The following is a 14,692-nucleotide window of genomic DNA, read 5'->3' as shown; positions in this document are numbered from 1 at the left end:
TTGAGAGTCCGCCCCCTGATGCAGGGGACGCAGGTTCGTGCCCCGGTCCGGGAAGATCCCACATGCCGCGGAGCAGCTGGGCCCGTGAGCCATGGCCGCTGAGCCTGCGCGTCCGGAGCCTGTGCTCCGCAACGGGAGAGGCCACAACACTGAGAGGCCCGCGTGCCGCAAAAAAAAAAAAAAAAAAAAAAAAAGCACAGAAGACGTTTCTCCAAAGAAGACATACAGATGGCCAATAGGCACATGAAAAGATACTCAACATTGCTAATTAGAGAAATGCAAATCAAAACTATAATAAGGTACTACCTGACACCAGTCAGAATGGCCATTATTAAAAAGTCTACAAATAACAAATGCTGGAGAGGGTGTGGAGAAAAGGGAACCCTCCTACACTGTTGGTGTGAATGTGAAGTGGTGCAGCCACTATGGCAGACAGCATGGGGGTTCCTCAAAAAACCCAAAATAGAGTTGCCATATGAGCCAGCAATCCCACTCTTGGGCATATATCTGGAGTAAACTATAAGTTGAAAAGATACATGCACCCCAGTGTTAATAGCAGCACTATTTACAACAGCCAAGACATGGAAGCATCCTAAGTGTCCATTGACAGATGAATGGATAAAGAAGATGTGGCACGTATATACAATGGACTACTCCTCAACCATAAAAAAAGAATGAAATAATGCCATTTCCAGGGACATGGATGGACCTGGAGATCATCATGCTAAACGAAGTCAGTCAGAGAAAGACAAATATAACGTTACCCTCCCCTTGAAATACCTGGAGCAGCTTCTCTTTTCCTAACCCCCAGGTCAGTAGCAAACCAGTTAGTTTGTCCATATTTTCTAAACTCCAGGCAGTTTGCTAGACAAGGGTCATGGGCGAGCAAGGGAATATCAAGCACCAGCCTCGTTCTCAAGCAGCTCACAGTCCAGCAGGGATGACGAAATGTGTCACAGCAGTTCAATTCCAAGCATTCTAAGGCTTTCCCTGCAGTAGGAGTACCCCATGGACCGTGGATCCCAGTGGGGACAAGTCCAGTCCACAGACACTGCCAGGACGGCAGCCCCCAGCCACTGTGCCGTCCAGCTCACAGAAGAGAGACTACGACTTGGGCCTCAGTTGTGTCGTCTGGAAAGGGGGCATCGCTTGGTGGTGCTCAGATTTGAAATCCTGGGTGTGAACTGCCTACCACAGGACAGGCACGTCGGGTGTGGTCTGTGCACAGGGGCAGGGCTCTGGGAGCTGGTAGTTGCAGCTTAGAACAGCACCTGGCTCACAGCAGGCCCTCAGGAAATATTGGCTGCTACTCCCCATGGTAAAAGCACTCACAGAAGACCCCAGGGGCCAGCAGAAGGGAGGGACCGTGTTGGCGCATCTCTCCTGGAGCTGGGGGTTTGAGGTGGACTCAAGCGGGGGCGAGGGTTACTTGCTTGCTTGGGAACGTGTCATCAAGTGTGTAGAGAGGTCTGGGGGAAAGGCCTCTGCAGCAGGTCTTGGCCTGAGCAGAAGCTTCCAGGCCTCAGCAGAGGAAGGATGGGTGGCTTTGGGAATTCTCTGGCTGGCCAGTGGTTTTTTTGTTTGTTTGTTTTTGTTTTTTGGCTGCATTGGGTCTTCACTTTTGCGCGTGGGCTTTCTCTAGTTGTGGTGAGCAGGGACTACTCTTCACCGTGGTGCGTGGGCTTCTCATTGCGGTGGCTTCTCTAATTGTGGAACAGACTCTAGGCGCGTGGGCTTCAGTAGTAGTGGCTCGTGGGCTCTAGAACACAGGCTCAGTAGTTATGGCACACGGGCTTAGTTGCTCCGTGGCATGTGGGATCCTCCTGGACCAGAGATAACCGGGGTCTCCTGCACTGGCAGGCGGATTCTTAACTGCTGTGCCACCAGAGAAGTCCCCAGGCCAGTGGATGTGACTTGGCACTTTCACTGCCAAAGGCCTGGGTTCAATCCCTGGTCAGGGAAATAAGATCCTGCAAGCCTTACAGCACCGCCAAAAAAAGGCCTCTTTTGGCCCTTGGGGTTCTCACCCCAGAGAATGGGCCTCACGCAGGGCAGGGCTGGTTCCAGCAAGATGGTCTTAGGGCAAGCTAGTCCTGGGGGATAGGACACCCCCTTTGAGGGCACACCACAGGTACAGCTCTAGAACCTTCCATTCTAGAATCTGCCCCTGCTGTCCCAGAGCCTACCTTCCCCCATGCCAGTCCATGGTTGTGCAGCTGTGTTAGCCTCCCACCCCGAGCTCTCAGTCCTGGTCCCTCCCCTGTCTCTGCCCCAGTCCCAGCAAGACTTCAGAAGCTTGGCTGCAGCCTTGAGAGGGCGCAGGTCCCAGCTGGCCTCCTGCAGCCCCATCACCCCTGTCCCGCTAACAGGTCAGGCCTCAGTCATGCCTCCCGTCCCCCATCCCCAAGGCCCTGTGGTGAGCTGGGTGGCCCCAACCCCTTCCGCAGTGCCCTGACCTCCAGAAAGTCAGACCAGACAGCCTTCATGGAGCAGGTATGCGAAAGCAGGGACAACAGCTACCTGCCTTCCTCCAAGATCGGCTCTGGGGCCTTCTCCAAAGTCCACCTGGCCTATGCCATGCAGGAGTGCATACAGCACAACTCCAAGCTGGCCTCTGACCTGAGGGGCAAGTGCCACACCACGGTGAGGCAGGCCGCCTCCTCCCCATGCGGTGGGGGATCCGTGGTTCACCCTCCAGCCGGTTCACCAGCCCTGAGGCCCCTGTCCTAACCCCACCCAGGCACTTCCCAGGCACTCCGGCTCCCTCCTGGTCCTGGATCCTCCCTGAAGGCCAAGGCTCGGGCAGGCTGATGACTCCCAGTTCCGGACCCCTTGAACACATAAGTGCCTGGGACAGGAGTGAGCAGGAGATCAGAGCTGCCCCCCAAGGACGCTGCTCACCGAGCCTTGCCCCGGCCAAGTTCAGCAACATGCACAAAGGCCACAGGGCCTGTTCTGCCACATCCCGCCCCCGAGGGGCTGTGGTCTTCGCACAGTGGCCACCCTCCACCCCCGCAGGTGGCTATCAAGATCGTCTCCACCGCTGAGGCCTCTGTGGAGTTCTCCTGCAAGTTCCTGCCCTGTGAGATCTCGTCACTCACTGCTACCTACGAGCACCTGAACGTGGTGGGCAGAGACCCCAAGACATCCTGGTCCCCTCCCGCCCAGCCCAGGCCTGCCCCCTTCCCCTCCTGGGACCCTTACGCTCGAGCCCAGCCCCATCCCGAGACCCCAAACCAGTGCAACTGACGGCCCCTCCTCGGGGTGATGGCAGGCGGGCGGGACCCAGTACGTGCAGCTCTATGAGACCTACCGGAACAGCTGGCACGGCGACTTGGTGCTGGAGCCGGCGGCCCGTGGTGACCTGCTGCAGCACATCACTGCCGTGTCCGACCACTGCCGCTGCCCGGGGCTGGAGCAGGAGGCCCACAGGCTGTTCCAGCAGCTTGTCAGTGCTGTGGCGCGCTGCCCCAACTCAGGCATGGCAGTTGAGGGCGCCGCCCAGCCCACCCACCCACCGCATGGAGACCCGCCTGAGCTCAGGCCCAGCCTCACCTCCGCTTCCCCATGCAGGGACCTAAAGTGTGAGAACATCCTGCTAGATGACCGAGGCGTCCTAAAGCTGAGCGGTGAGCCTGCGGCCCAGCCCCCAACCCTGCCCCCAGCCTGCACCAACTCTGACCGAGGTCTTCCACTTCTGTGGGCCACACGTACCCCACTCTTGCCCCAGCCAGGCACCCTGCGTCTACACTGGCTTGCTCCAGACTTCTGACCCCAGCCTGCCTTGTCCTTCAACCCCCCTAGGAGGCCTACACCCCACCCTCACCCAGAGCCACACTTGCAGTCACCCCACACGCCCCATGCCCACCACACAGCCACCCCGCAGGAGCCCACTTACACCCCGCCCCTCACCCGCCACCCACCCTCCCTCCCTGTACGCTCCCTGCAGACTTCCGCTTTGCCAATCGGTCGGGGCTTAAAACTCGCAGCTACGGCTCTGTGGCCTACGCAGCCCTGGAGGTCCTCGCGAGCAAGCACAGCGGGGAGCAGGCTGACCCGTGGAGCCGGGGAGCGCCACCTCACGGGCTCCAGGACCCCTAGGGAGGGGAGGGGAGGGGAGGGGAGTGGTGGGGTGGGGAGGGGGCACGCCCTGGGAAGCCCATGCCCCCCGGAGGTGTCGTGCTCTACGCCATGGTGACCGGGAACTGCCCAAGGAGCGCCAGCCCCACCGCATGCTGTATCTGATGTGCGGGGGCCCCACCTTACGGCCAGGCCTGTCCCCAGGTGAGCGCCTCCACCCTGTGTCCCTCCCCCGTCCCAGCCCGCACCCAGGTGGGCGGCAAGAGAGAGCTGGGTCTGGAGAGGGGGACCTGGGCTGGTGGCCCCGCTAAGCCTGAACCCTGCACTAGCCCAGGGCAGCCGCCTCGCCTCTCTCTGCCTGTCACCCCACGTGTGAAACACGGACACCCTACGGCCGTTTGGGAAGACTGAATGAGATGACCGCCCCAAGCTGCCGGCATTGTTGGCGGTGATGGCCGTGGGCTGGGGCGCGACAGGGCGGGGGGGTGGGGGGCAGTGGCATCTGTAGGCCACATCCTTGAGGCCTCACCCGCAGAGTGCCAGGACCTGATCCGAGGCCTGCTCCAGCTGCACCCGCGAGCGCGCCTGGGCCTGTAGCACGCGGCCGCGCACCACTGGAGGCTGCCCGCCACGCATGCGCTCTTCCGCACCGTGCTCGGTGACGTCACACCAGGTGCTGCAGGCCCACCAGTGGGGGCAGGTGGGCGGCTCCTCAGCGCCCCACCTGACCCTCCCACTGCTGTCGGTTGCAGAGAAGCCTGAGGAGTCCCAGCTCCCAACGTCCCCAGACAACGTGGAGCCCAGCGCGGGCTCAGATCCCCCAAGGACGCTCCTGCAACTGCGGCGACCCCAGCAACAGGGCACCCACCCTGAGAGTGCCTCTGGTCCGGCGCCCGAGCCCACGGAGTCTCCCCGGAGACGAGGTGCGACTCTGCCGGGCTGGGACTCTGGAGCACGGAGACGGCCAGTCGCGCGGTGGCCCCTCCAGGCGTCCGCTGTCGCTATGCTCCATGTCTGCCACCCGCCGCATGCCTGGACACTACTTGGTTAACTGAGGGCGGGCGGGAGCGTGGGGGCGAGGCCAAATAGAGCGTTTATTCTGTGGAGCCAACGGTGTGGACTTAATGCAGGAAGAGGGCCGCGGGCCTTGGGGCATCTGGAAAACAATCCACATACCTCCAGGCCAGAGCTTTAATTTATCTGGGGGGAAGGGAGAGAATAGAGAAGGGAACGCAGAGGAGGGAGACACTCGGCACCCATGAAGAAGCCAGCCTTGATGGGCGCGCCCGTGGAGCTGTCTCCAGCTTTGCAGGGTGGTCAGGGGAAAGACTTGAGCCAAGGGCGAGGCTGCAGGCACAGCAGGGAGGCGCTCAGCTTGGCAGGCAGGGGGTTCTGGGGAGCGGAGGCTCAGGCAAGCTGACCAGGGAGAGGGCCTAGCTAGTGGGGGAGAGCGAGGGCATCAGGGCAGTCCAGGACTGGGAAATAGGACTTGAGGAGCTTGCGAAGAGCTGAGGGTAGGTTTGGGCACAGGTCAAGTGGAAAGGTGGGGAGCATGAAGGGGAGGCAACACCCAGCAAGTGCTCCGAGGACAGGCCACAGGGGTGCAGCCCCGGCTAGACCCCAGGACAGGCTGTGGCTGGTGAAAATCTCAACAGGTGAGCCCTTTGAGGCTGGGTCTCAGGCAGGGCCCCAGGATGGAGGGGCCTGGGGTGGGACTGGTACCGAGGGGCACTGCAAGCACCTGGGTGCCCCACTATGCCCAGACCCCTGTAGCACCCTTGGGACTGGGAAGCTCCAGCTAGCCCCTCGGGCTTGCAGTGTTTCTCTGTCCAGCCCTACTGGCCATCCCCATGGAGATACCTGAGCAAGTCACAGGGTTGGGCCAGCTCTGGCTGAACAGTCCTCCTCTGAGCAACCAGCATTCTTGCTGGAGCCAACAGGGCACAGGGAGACACCCTCAACCCTCAGCAAAGACCCGGAGCTTACGAACAGCTCTGCTTCTCAGCAGGGCACACCCTCAGAGCAAGGGGACCCAGAGGCCCGCCGGCGGCTGCACGCAGCCCTGGTCTGAGAGGCCTAGACGGATGGCGAGCAAAGGTGGGCCCGGAGCTGGCGGCAGGCTTCGCGGGCCTCAGGTGGGCGCAGCCCCCTCTGTGTGCGTCTCTGGGGCCACAGCTCCAGCCCCCGCCGCGCCGCTCGCGCTGCTGTGCTCCCGGCGGTCCTGCTGCTGCAGCTGTCGCTCAACATCCTCAGGTATTTGCACCTCCAGCAGGTTTTCCATGCCGCGCTCTGGTTCATCCCCAATGAGAACCTGCCAGCAGGGCAGGCAGGGGAAGCAGGTGAGCAGCTGGCTGGCACACTGTGGACATCCACCAGTCCCCCAACCCTGCACCCACCTGGATGAGGTTCTCACAAGCCACCCGCACATCGGGCTCCGGCTCCCAGTTGTGCAGCTCACGCAGGATCACGTAGGCTCCCTGGTCCCTCACCTGCTTCCGACCAGGTGCCGTGGCCGTCAGCTGGGAGAGAGCAGAGGTTATCCCGACATCAGCGTGCTAATAATATATGTGTGTGTGTGGGGGGGGGGGAACATTAATGCAGCAGGTGCTCCGGCTCACCAGCATGATGGCCTCAATGAGCATCTTGCGGATGTCGGCATCAGGATCTCGCTGCTTGTCTTGTGGCAGGTATTGCAGGTCAACGGGCAGCCCTAGGGGTGAATTCACTGGGTCCCTATGCTGGCCCCTGGACTGCTAGGCAAGACCCTACCACTGTAAGGCCCATCTGTGTTCAGCAACTCCCTGCTACAAGGTTTCAGAAGGGGCCCTCATCTGGACACCTCCTTCTGCCTCTCACCCCACTGGCCTCCCCTCCTGCCAGACCAACGCTGAGTCTCGACCCAAGCCACTCACGCTCCATCTCCTCCTCGGAGAAGTCCTCAGGCCCAGCCAGGGGCAGTAGCAAGTAGGGGAGAATGTCCACCTCAGGCCCAAGCAACCACTCATGGTGTCCTGGGGAGAAAGAGGAATGGAGGCCAGTCCAGAGGGGCCCCAGGGTCCAGTCTATTCCTCCCACTCCCCGACACGGCAACTTCCCCACCACCACTCACGGTGCTCGAAGCAGCAGTTTCGCAGTGTCCCCACCACCCCGCCCCTGCGCACCGAGGAGTCCGGGTACTGGGTAAGAGGCAGCAGCCGCTGGACCACGCACCTGGAGGGAAAGGCCACTCAGTGCCGTCCCTCCTCACTTCCACCCCCTCCCCGCGAGCGCCCTGGGCTTCACCTATCGGGGTTCAGCAGGAAAGCGCGCGTCGCAGGACGCTGGCTGAGGTTGGAGAGCACTGGTCCCAAGTAGTGCAGGGGCGCGCGGGCGTTGTAGCCGGGAGTGCACAGCGCGAGCACCAGCCGCTCCAGGCCCGACTCCCCGGGCTCAGCGGCCGCCAGCGCCTCCATCAGCGCAGTACATGGCACCGGCTCGCGGCTGAGGTTAGCCAGCACGGCGGCCGCCTCCTCGGCCCAGGGCCACTGTGGGTCCAACGCGCAGCCCAGCAGGCAGGCAGGTAGTCCGGGCTCGGCCGCCAGCAGCGGCTCGTGCAGGCCGGGGTCGGCGGCCAGATTGACTAGCGCGCGAGCGGCGTCTCGGGCCGGGGCGGGAGCAGGGGCCACCGCCAGCTCGACCAGAGCCCGCAGCAGTGCCGCCTGGCCGGCCAGCAGCATGCGGCCGGGCCCCGAGCCGGTCAGCTCCAACACATGCTGCGCCGCCGCCGCCTGCAGGTCAGCCCGCGCCCCGAGCGCCAGGAAGGGCAGCAGCTTCGCCGCCTCCGCCTTCGGGCCGGCCTCCAGCATCGGCGACCCCACGGAGGCGAGGCCACCGGCTGACCCACCCACGTCCCCTTCGTCCTCCCGCATGCTGGTCGGCGTGCTACGCTACGCAAGCTCAGCGATGTGGTGCGCCTACAGGTGGTCAGCGGCCCCGCCCACCAGGGTACCGGAAGCCCCGGCGACCAATCCGAGGCTAGCGGCTCTGAGCAAGGGGCGGGACCGGCGCGCGGAGGCGGGGCCACGCCAAGGCCCGGGGGATTGTGGGATTAGTTGCCGGCCGGAAGCCGGGGACCTCGGGCTCTGCGCGGTGGTGGGGGCCGTGCAGGGACAAGCATTGGGCCCTGGCATGGCACCGTCCCTTAGGGGTCCTGCCAGCCGCTGATAGCGGACTGATTACATTCCCTCTTCCTTCGTGATTGGCAGACATCCGTCTTCGCGGGAAGAAAAGCAGGATCAATTACAGTGCTTGACTTTCTAGTGTATTCCTGGCATACTCTCCGTTTGATCGTGATATATTTTCGTTTTTATATATGGTTGTATTAAGTTTGCGATTTTTTTTTTTTTTTTTTTCTTTTTGGCTGTGTTGGGTCTTTGTTGTTGCGCGCGGGCTCTCTCTAGTCGCGGCGAGCAAGGGCTACTCATCGTCCCGGTGCGCAGGCTTCTCATTGCGATGGCTTTTCCTTGCGGAGCACGGGCTCTAGGCGCGCAGGCTCAGTAGTTGCGGCTCGAGGGCTCTAGAGCGCAGGCTCAGTAGTTGTGGCGCACGGGCTTAATTGCTCTGCAGCATGTGGGATCTTCCCGGACCAGGGCTCGAACCCGTGTTCTCTGCATTGGCAGGCGGATTCTTAACCACTGCGCCACCACGGAAGCCCTTATTGGTTTTGTTAAAGAACCACCTTTTGGATTCATTTCTTTATTGTTTTCTTTTTCAAGTTTATTGATTTCTATTCTGACCTTACTGTTTCCTTTCTTCTGCTTACTTTGAGTTTAATTTGCTGTTCTTTTTTTTTTAGTTTCTTAAGGTAGAAGCTGAGGTCATTGATTTGAGACCTTTCTTTTCTAATATAGGGATTTCCCCCCACTTATTACCTGACTCATGGGTTATTTGTTATGTACTTTACTTTTACATAGGTTATAAGCCCCTTAATAGATTGATATTATTTTTGTTTCACACTAAGGGCTAGGACGAAGCCTCTAGGGGCAGTGATGCCCAGAAGAGCCACTTACAGGGAAAAATATGCCCCTGAGGTCAGGAGGTCATAACGTCCAAGAGCCGGGATTTGCCCCGCCTGAGACCCATAGCCTCAATCCCAATCTAAACTTTCCTGAAAGTCCCATGGAAATTGAGGAAGAGGATGGATGAGTCCAAGGACGTGCCACCTCTCCAAGGCAACCACATGCTCGGGACACACAGATCCCGGCCAGGCCATAAGAGTTGAAAATTCCTCAAGATATGGAATTAGAATATTGTGGATAACCTAGGTAAATGATGCCCTCTGGTGGGTACTTTTGACTGAGACAAAAATGTGCACCTTCAGTGCCCACTGGCGTGAGCAGAGGACTAATGAACAGGCCGTGATTTGACCGGACCAAGGAAGTGTTTACAGTAATCACCAGCTAGGGAGCCTCAAATATGCCCACGATGAATTAAAAGATCCAAAGTGTTTGGAAGTGATTTCAAAGTTAAAGGTACAAGAACTGCACAAAGAACCCCCATATAGCCTTGACCCAGAGACCTCAAATTCCCAGGTCACCCCGGTAATGACCTTTGTCTTACCTCTTGTGTCCAGGTGGGAACAGCTCTTCATGCCCTTGACACAGACCACCGGCCAGCTATTGTGTAGCATGTTCCTTGATTTGCATTTGTCTGGTTGTCTCCTGATTAGATTCAGGTTGTACATTTCTGGTAGGAATGCTCTGGAGGAAATCCTGGGTTCTCTTCATCCTGTCCAATCAGGTGGCACAATGTCCGTTTGTCTCAGCGCGGGAGAGGCTTATTTTGATCACTTAATTATGATGGAGTGGCCCAAGCTTCTTCCCTGTCAGGTTACTCTTTTTCTTTTTGTATTTAATAAGTATTTTATGGGAGGGATACTTTGAGGCTATGTAAACACTCCCTTCCTCATCCACCTTTCACTCCCCAGTTTTTGCATGTATTGTTTTTTTCTCTGAATTAGTTATTACCGTGATGGTTACCAAATGGCTATTTTCTAATTTTAACATTTATTGTAGGGAAAAAAGCTTTCTCTTTACCTATTTATGTCAATGAAGTCTCATGAATTCCTAGTTGATTCAAAGAAATATAATACTTTACTGTCATTATTTTGATCCTCAATTTGGCCAGTGGAAGCCCCTTTAAGGAGGCTCCTGTGTGTTTTTATTTATGTATTTTTAAATTTTATTTATTTATTTATTTTTGGCTGTGTTGGGTCTTCGTTGCTGTGCGTGGGCTTTCTCTAGTTGCGGTGAGCGGGGGCTACTCTTTGTTGCGATGTGCGGCCTTCTCATTGCGGTGGCTTCTCTTGGTGCGGAACACAGGCTCTAGGCACGCAGGCTTCAGTAGTTGTGGCACGTGGGCTCAGTAGTTGTGGCTTGTGGGCTCTAGAGCGCAGGCTCAGTAGTCATGGTGCACAAGCTCAGCTGCAATGCAGCATGTGGGATCTTCCCAGACCAGGGCTCAAACCCGTGTGCCCTGCATTGGCAGGCGGATTCTTAACCACTGTGCCACCAGGGAAGTCCCTTCCGTGTGTTTTTAAAAATAGCTTTATTTGAAACCAAACAGGACCCTGCAGGGCCTTCCTGGGGACAGACACCCCTCTCCCACTGTCACGTCCCCCACCTCTTGTTTGTAGAAGAGCTTTAGCCTCCTAGGCCGTCCCTGAGTTCCAAAGAGCAAATTGAATCAGAGAAGTGGGAAAACGTAGCAAAAAAGGGAGAGCAGTCTAGACAAAGTAATAATAGTTTAGCCATAAAACAAAGTCAAGGACCTTTAGTTCTACTTGAAGGCTATAGATAATATCCTGAGCCATATCCTTGAGTGGTTTTGTAGATACTAAAGCCCCCAGCAGGTGGAAGAAGTTAACTGCATGCTGACCACCTGCACTTAGACCGCAGAAAACTGGTAATTGAGATTTCTGAAATACCTAGTACCCTGTTACCTCACCATCAACCAACCAGAGAACTGTGCACGAGCTGATCACGAAACCCATGACACTCTCCCTCACACTGTCTTTAAAAGCCATTCCCTGAAAGCCACTGGGGAGTTCAGGTCTTTTGAATATGAGCTGCCAGTTCTTCTTGACTGGCGCGTGCAATAAACGCTGTACCCTCCTTCACTACAGCCCAGTGTCAGCAGATTGGCTTCGCTGTGCATCAGGCGAGCAGACCCAAGTTCCGTTCGGTAACATATTGAGATATAATCCACATACAGTACAGATCATCCATTTAAATTCAGTGGTTTCTGGTGTGTTACATTTAACTGTTGTAAATGGTTGTAAAATACATGTAACAAAATTGACCATTTTTTTGGCTGTGCTGCACAGCTTGTGGGATCTTAGTTCCCCAACCAGGGATTGAACCCTTGCCCTCGGCAGTGAGAGCGCCAAGTCCTAACCACTGGACCAACAGGGAATTCCCCCATTTAATTATTTTTAAGTGTATAATTAGTGGCACTAATCACACCCACAACATTCTGCCACCATCACCACTGTGTATTTCCAAAACATTTTCACCCCCCGGAGCAGAAACTCTTAACCTCCCAACCCCCGCAGTGACCTCATGGCTATTTTCTGTCTCTACAAAGCTGCCTGTTCTAGGTTCTTCAGTGGTTACTCTTATGAGGCTATAATACAGTGTCAAAATGAAATTGTGTGTGTAGATCCATGCCTCTTTTTTTTTAAGATTTATTATTTAGTTTATTTATTTTTGGCTGCATCGGGTCTTAGTTGCAGCACGTGGGCTGTTCGTTGTGGTGTGCTGGCTTCTCTCTAGCTGTGGCATGCGGGTTTTCTCTTCTCTAGTTGTGGCACACAGGCTCCAGGATGCACGGGCTCTGTAGTTTGCGGTATGCGGGCTCTTGTTGAGGCGCGCAAGCTCAGTAGTTGTGGTGCACGGGCTTAGCTGCCCTGTGGCGTGTGGGATCTTAGTTCCCTGACCAGGGGTCGAACCCACGTTCCCCGCATTGTAAGGCAGATTCTTTACCTCTGGACCACCAGGGAAGTCCTTCCGTGCCTCTTTATCCCTTGTGTAGATTCGTGTAACCAATGTCACAGTCAAAATAGAGAATAGCTTCATCACCACAAAGATCTCCCTCCCGCTCTGCCCTCTCCTGCCCATCCTTAACCCCAGGCAACCACTAATCTGTTCTCCACCGCTATAATTTTGTCACCTCAAGAATGTTATTTAAATGGAATGTTTTGAGATTGGCTTTTTTCACTCAGCATAATTATCTGGAGATTCATCCAGGTTGTTGTGTTAATAATTTATTTTTATTGCTGAGAAGTATTCCATGGTGTGGATGTGCCACAGTTTGATTAGGCATTCACCTGTTGAAGGACCTTTGTGTCATTGCCAGTTTGGGGCTGTTACAAATAAAGCTGCTATAAACATTGGTGCATAGTATGGTTTTGTGTGGACATAAGTCCTCATTTTTCTGGGATAAATGCCCAGCAGTATGATTGCTGAGTCCTGGTTTTCAAGAAATTGCCAAATTGCTTTCCAGTGTCTGGACCATTTTACATTCCCGCCGGCATCGTACACAGATCCAGTTGCTCCACATCTTCTCCAGCATTTGGTGGCATCACTTTTTAAATTTGAGCCATTCTTAATTTACACTTCTCTAATGGATGGTGATGTGGAGCATCTTCTCATGTGTTCATTTGCCATCTTCATCTCCTCTTGGGTGAAATGTCTGTTTTGTTTCTTTTGCCTGTTTTCTAGTGAGATTGTTTGGTTTTTAGTTGATTTTGAGAGTTGCTTATATATTCTGGATATGTGTCCTTTGTGGATATGTCATTTGCAGATATTTTCTCCCAGTCTGTAGATTGTCTTTTCATCTTATTAACAAGGCCTTTCCCAGAGCAGTTTTAAAATTTGATAAAGTCCAATTTATTGATTTGTTTTCTTTTACATATGGTGCCTTGGGCGTTATGTCAAGACTCTTCATCAATTGCTAGGTCCAAAAGATTTATGTTTTCTTCCTAAATTTTTATAATTTTACATTTACATGTATGATCTGCTTTGAGTTTTGTCTTTAATTTTATGTTGTCTTTTGCCATAACTTTTTTTTTTAAATCAGCACATATATCTGTCTTTTCTGAGTGTTCTAAGTTAATTATTTTTCTAAATTACTTTCTGATATATTTATAGTTTTATCTTCTACATTCCAATCTTCAACTCATCTGAAAATCACTCTCATAACTGACGTGAGGAAGGGTTCCGGCTCTGTTTTCTATCTACCTACGCTGTGCTCAGCACTGCTCCTGAGTGCTTTAGATATAACAATTCATTTAATCCTCACAGCAGTCCTGAGAGGTATCGTAGCATTATTATCCACATTTCATAGATTGGGAACTGAGGCTTAGAGAACATAGGTAACTTGCTTAACATCACACAGTCAGGAAGTGGAAAAAATATATATTTATGTTTGCTATATATATATTTGGTATTTCAACATCTATAGGGGAAATCCCATTCTAGCTTTTTGTACACTTGATTGGGTTGTGTGATTTTTTAAAGTTAATTTGTAGAACTTCTTTATATATTTTGGAGACAAGCCATTTTTAGTTACATGTATTTCAAATATGTTCTCCCACTCTGTGGCCTGACTTTCTACTCTCTTAATGGTATATTTTGATTAATATATTTCCTAATTTAAAAATAGTTCTATATTAATAAATATATCAGTGTTTTCCTTTATGATTAGTGGGATTTTGACCTGTTTAAACTTTTGCCCCACTTTCTCACGTTTGTATGTTGGTTTTTTTTTTTTTTGGCTGTACCGCATGGCTTGCGGAATCTTAGTTCCCCAACCAGGGATCGAATCTGAGCCCTCGGCAGTAAAAGCGCAGAGTCCTAACCACTGGACTGCCGGGGAATTCCCATGTCTGTATTTTTTAAAGCATTTATTGCTTCTGTAATTCGAAACATAGAAACACCAATAGATGCAGACTACTACGGGCCTCACAGTCCTTGTTTTAGCAGGTGCTGCAGTTCCTTTTATAAAAATGTCAAGTCTTTCAGTTATCTGGACCTGGCACTTCTGGCCCTCCTTGGCCTAGGAAAGAGCTGCCCACTCAGCAGCCCTGTAACAAGAGCCCCTGCACAGGTTAGGGGCTGTGGGAAAGGTGTGGGAGACCAATTTTAACCACAAAGCCATGGAGCAGAAATGTCTAAAGTTAGAGGCTGAAAATACAGGAAAGAAATCACTGCTCAGGCAACCCAGCAGCAGGATAGAGAGAGCTAGAACAGGCCCTTCACAAAAGCCATCCTAATAAGTGTGCACATGGGCTCCACGTGTGGTTGGGTCAGTGCCCTTTGAGGTCATGGCAGTTCAGAAGAAGGCCAAGGCCCTGAGACCCTGTGCTTCACAGACAAGGTCCGTCTCCTGGTGACTTTTAGGTTGAAAGGTCCAGAGAACACTGCCCCTTTACTGCTTCTTGGATAAAGCACACGGGGCCTCTTCATTCATTTTTCTCCTTTCCAGCCTAAAGGTAGCAAAGCTCCGACGGACTCCTGGTTTCACCTGCAGCAAATGACTGCAAGTTCCCCCCCACACACCTGCGACCACCCAG

At 54.2% G+C, this 14,692-nt stretch overlaps 2 protein-coding genes across 2 annotated transcripts; one reads left to right on the top strand and one right to left on the bottom strand.

The window, feature by feature from the left end:
- Nucleotides 1-1,315: 1,315 nt before the first annotated feature.
- LOC307065375 (testis-specific serine/threonine-protein kinase 5-like) lies at nt 1,316-5,135 on the top strand (the record flags this gene model as incomplete). The annotated part of the gene is given in 12 exon segments (XM_079722177.1): nt 1,316-1,467; nt 2,409-2,643; nt 3,019-3,123; nt 3,290-3,629; nt 3,950-4,030; nt 4,175-4,201; nt 4,204-4,284; nt 4,616-4,674; nt 4,678-4,753; nt 4,833-4,979; nt 4,982-5,053; nt 5,056-5,135. Coding segments are annotated over 12 exon segments (1,455 nt in total).
- A 1,076-nt stretch (nt 5,136-6,211) lies between these two features.
- HGH1 (HGH1 homolog) lies at nt 6,212-7,988 on the bottom strand (the record flags this gene model as incomplete). Its single annotated transcript, XM_079722461.1, has 6 exons — nt 6,212-6,391; nt 6,477-6,599; nt 6,699-6,790; nt 6,993-7,091; nt 7,190-7,290; nt 7,363-7,988. 6 exons carry the CDS (start codon nt 7,986-7,988, stop codon nt 6,212-6,214), a joined length of 1,221 nt encoding a protein of 406 aa, XP_079578587.1.
- Nucleotides 7,989-14,692: the final 6,704 nt, after the last annotated feature.

The sequence above is a fragment of the Hyperoodon ampullatus genome (genome assembly GCF_949752795.1).
Source record: "Hyperoodon ampullatus genome assembly, chromosome: 17".
Classification (NCBI taxonomy): domain Eukaryota; kingdom Metazoa; phylum Chordata; class Mammalia; order Artiodactyla; family Ziphiidae; genus Hyperoodon; species Hyperoodon ampullatus.
This window is presented reverse-complemented; position numbering and strand designations above follow the sequence as displayed.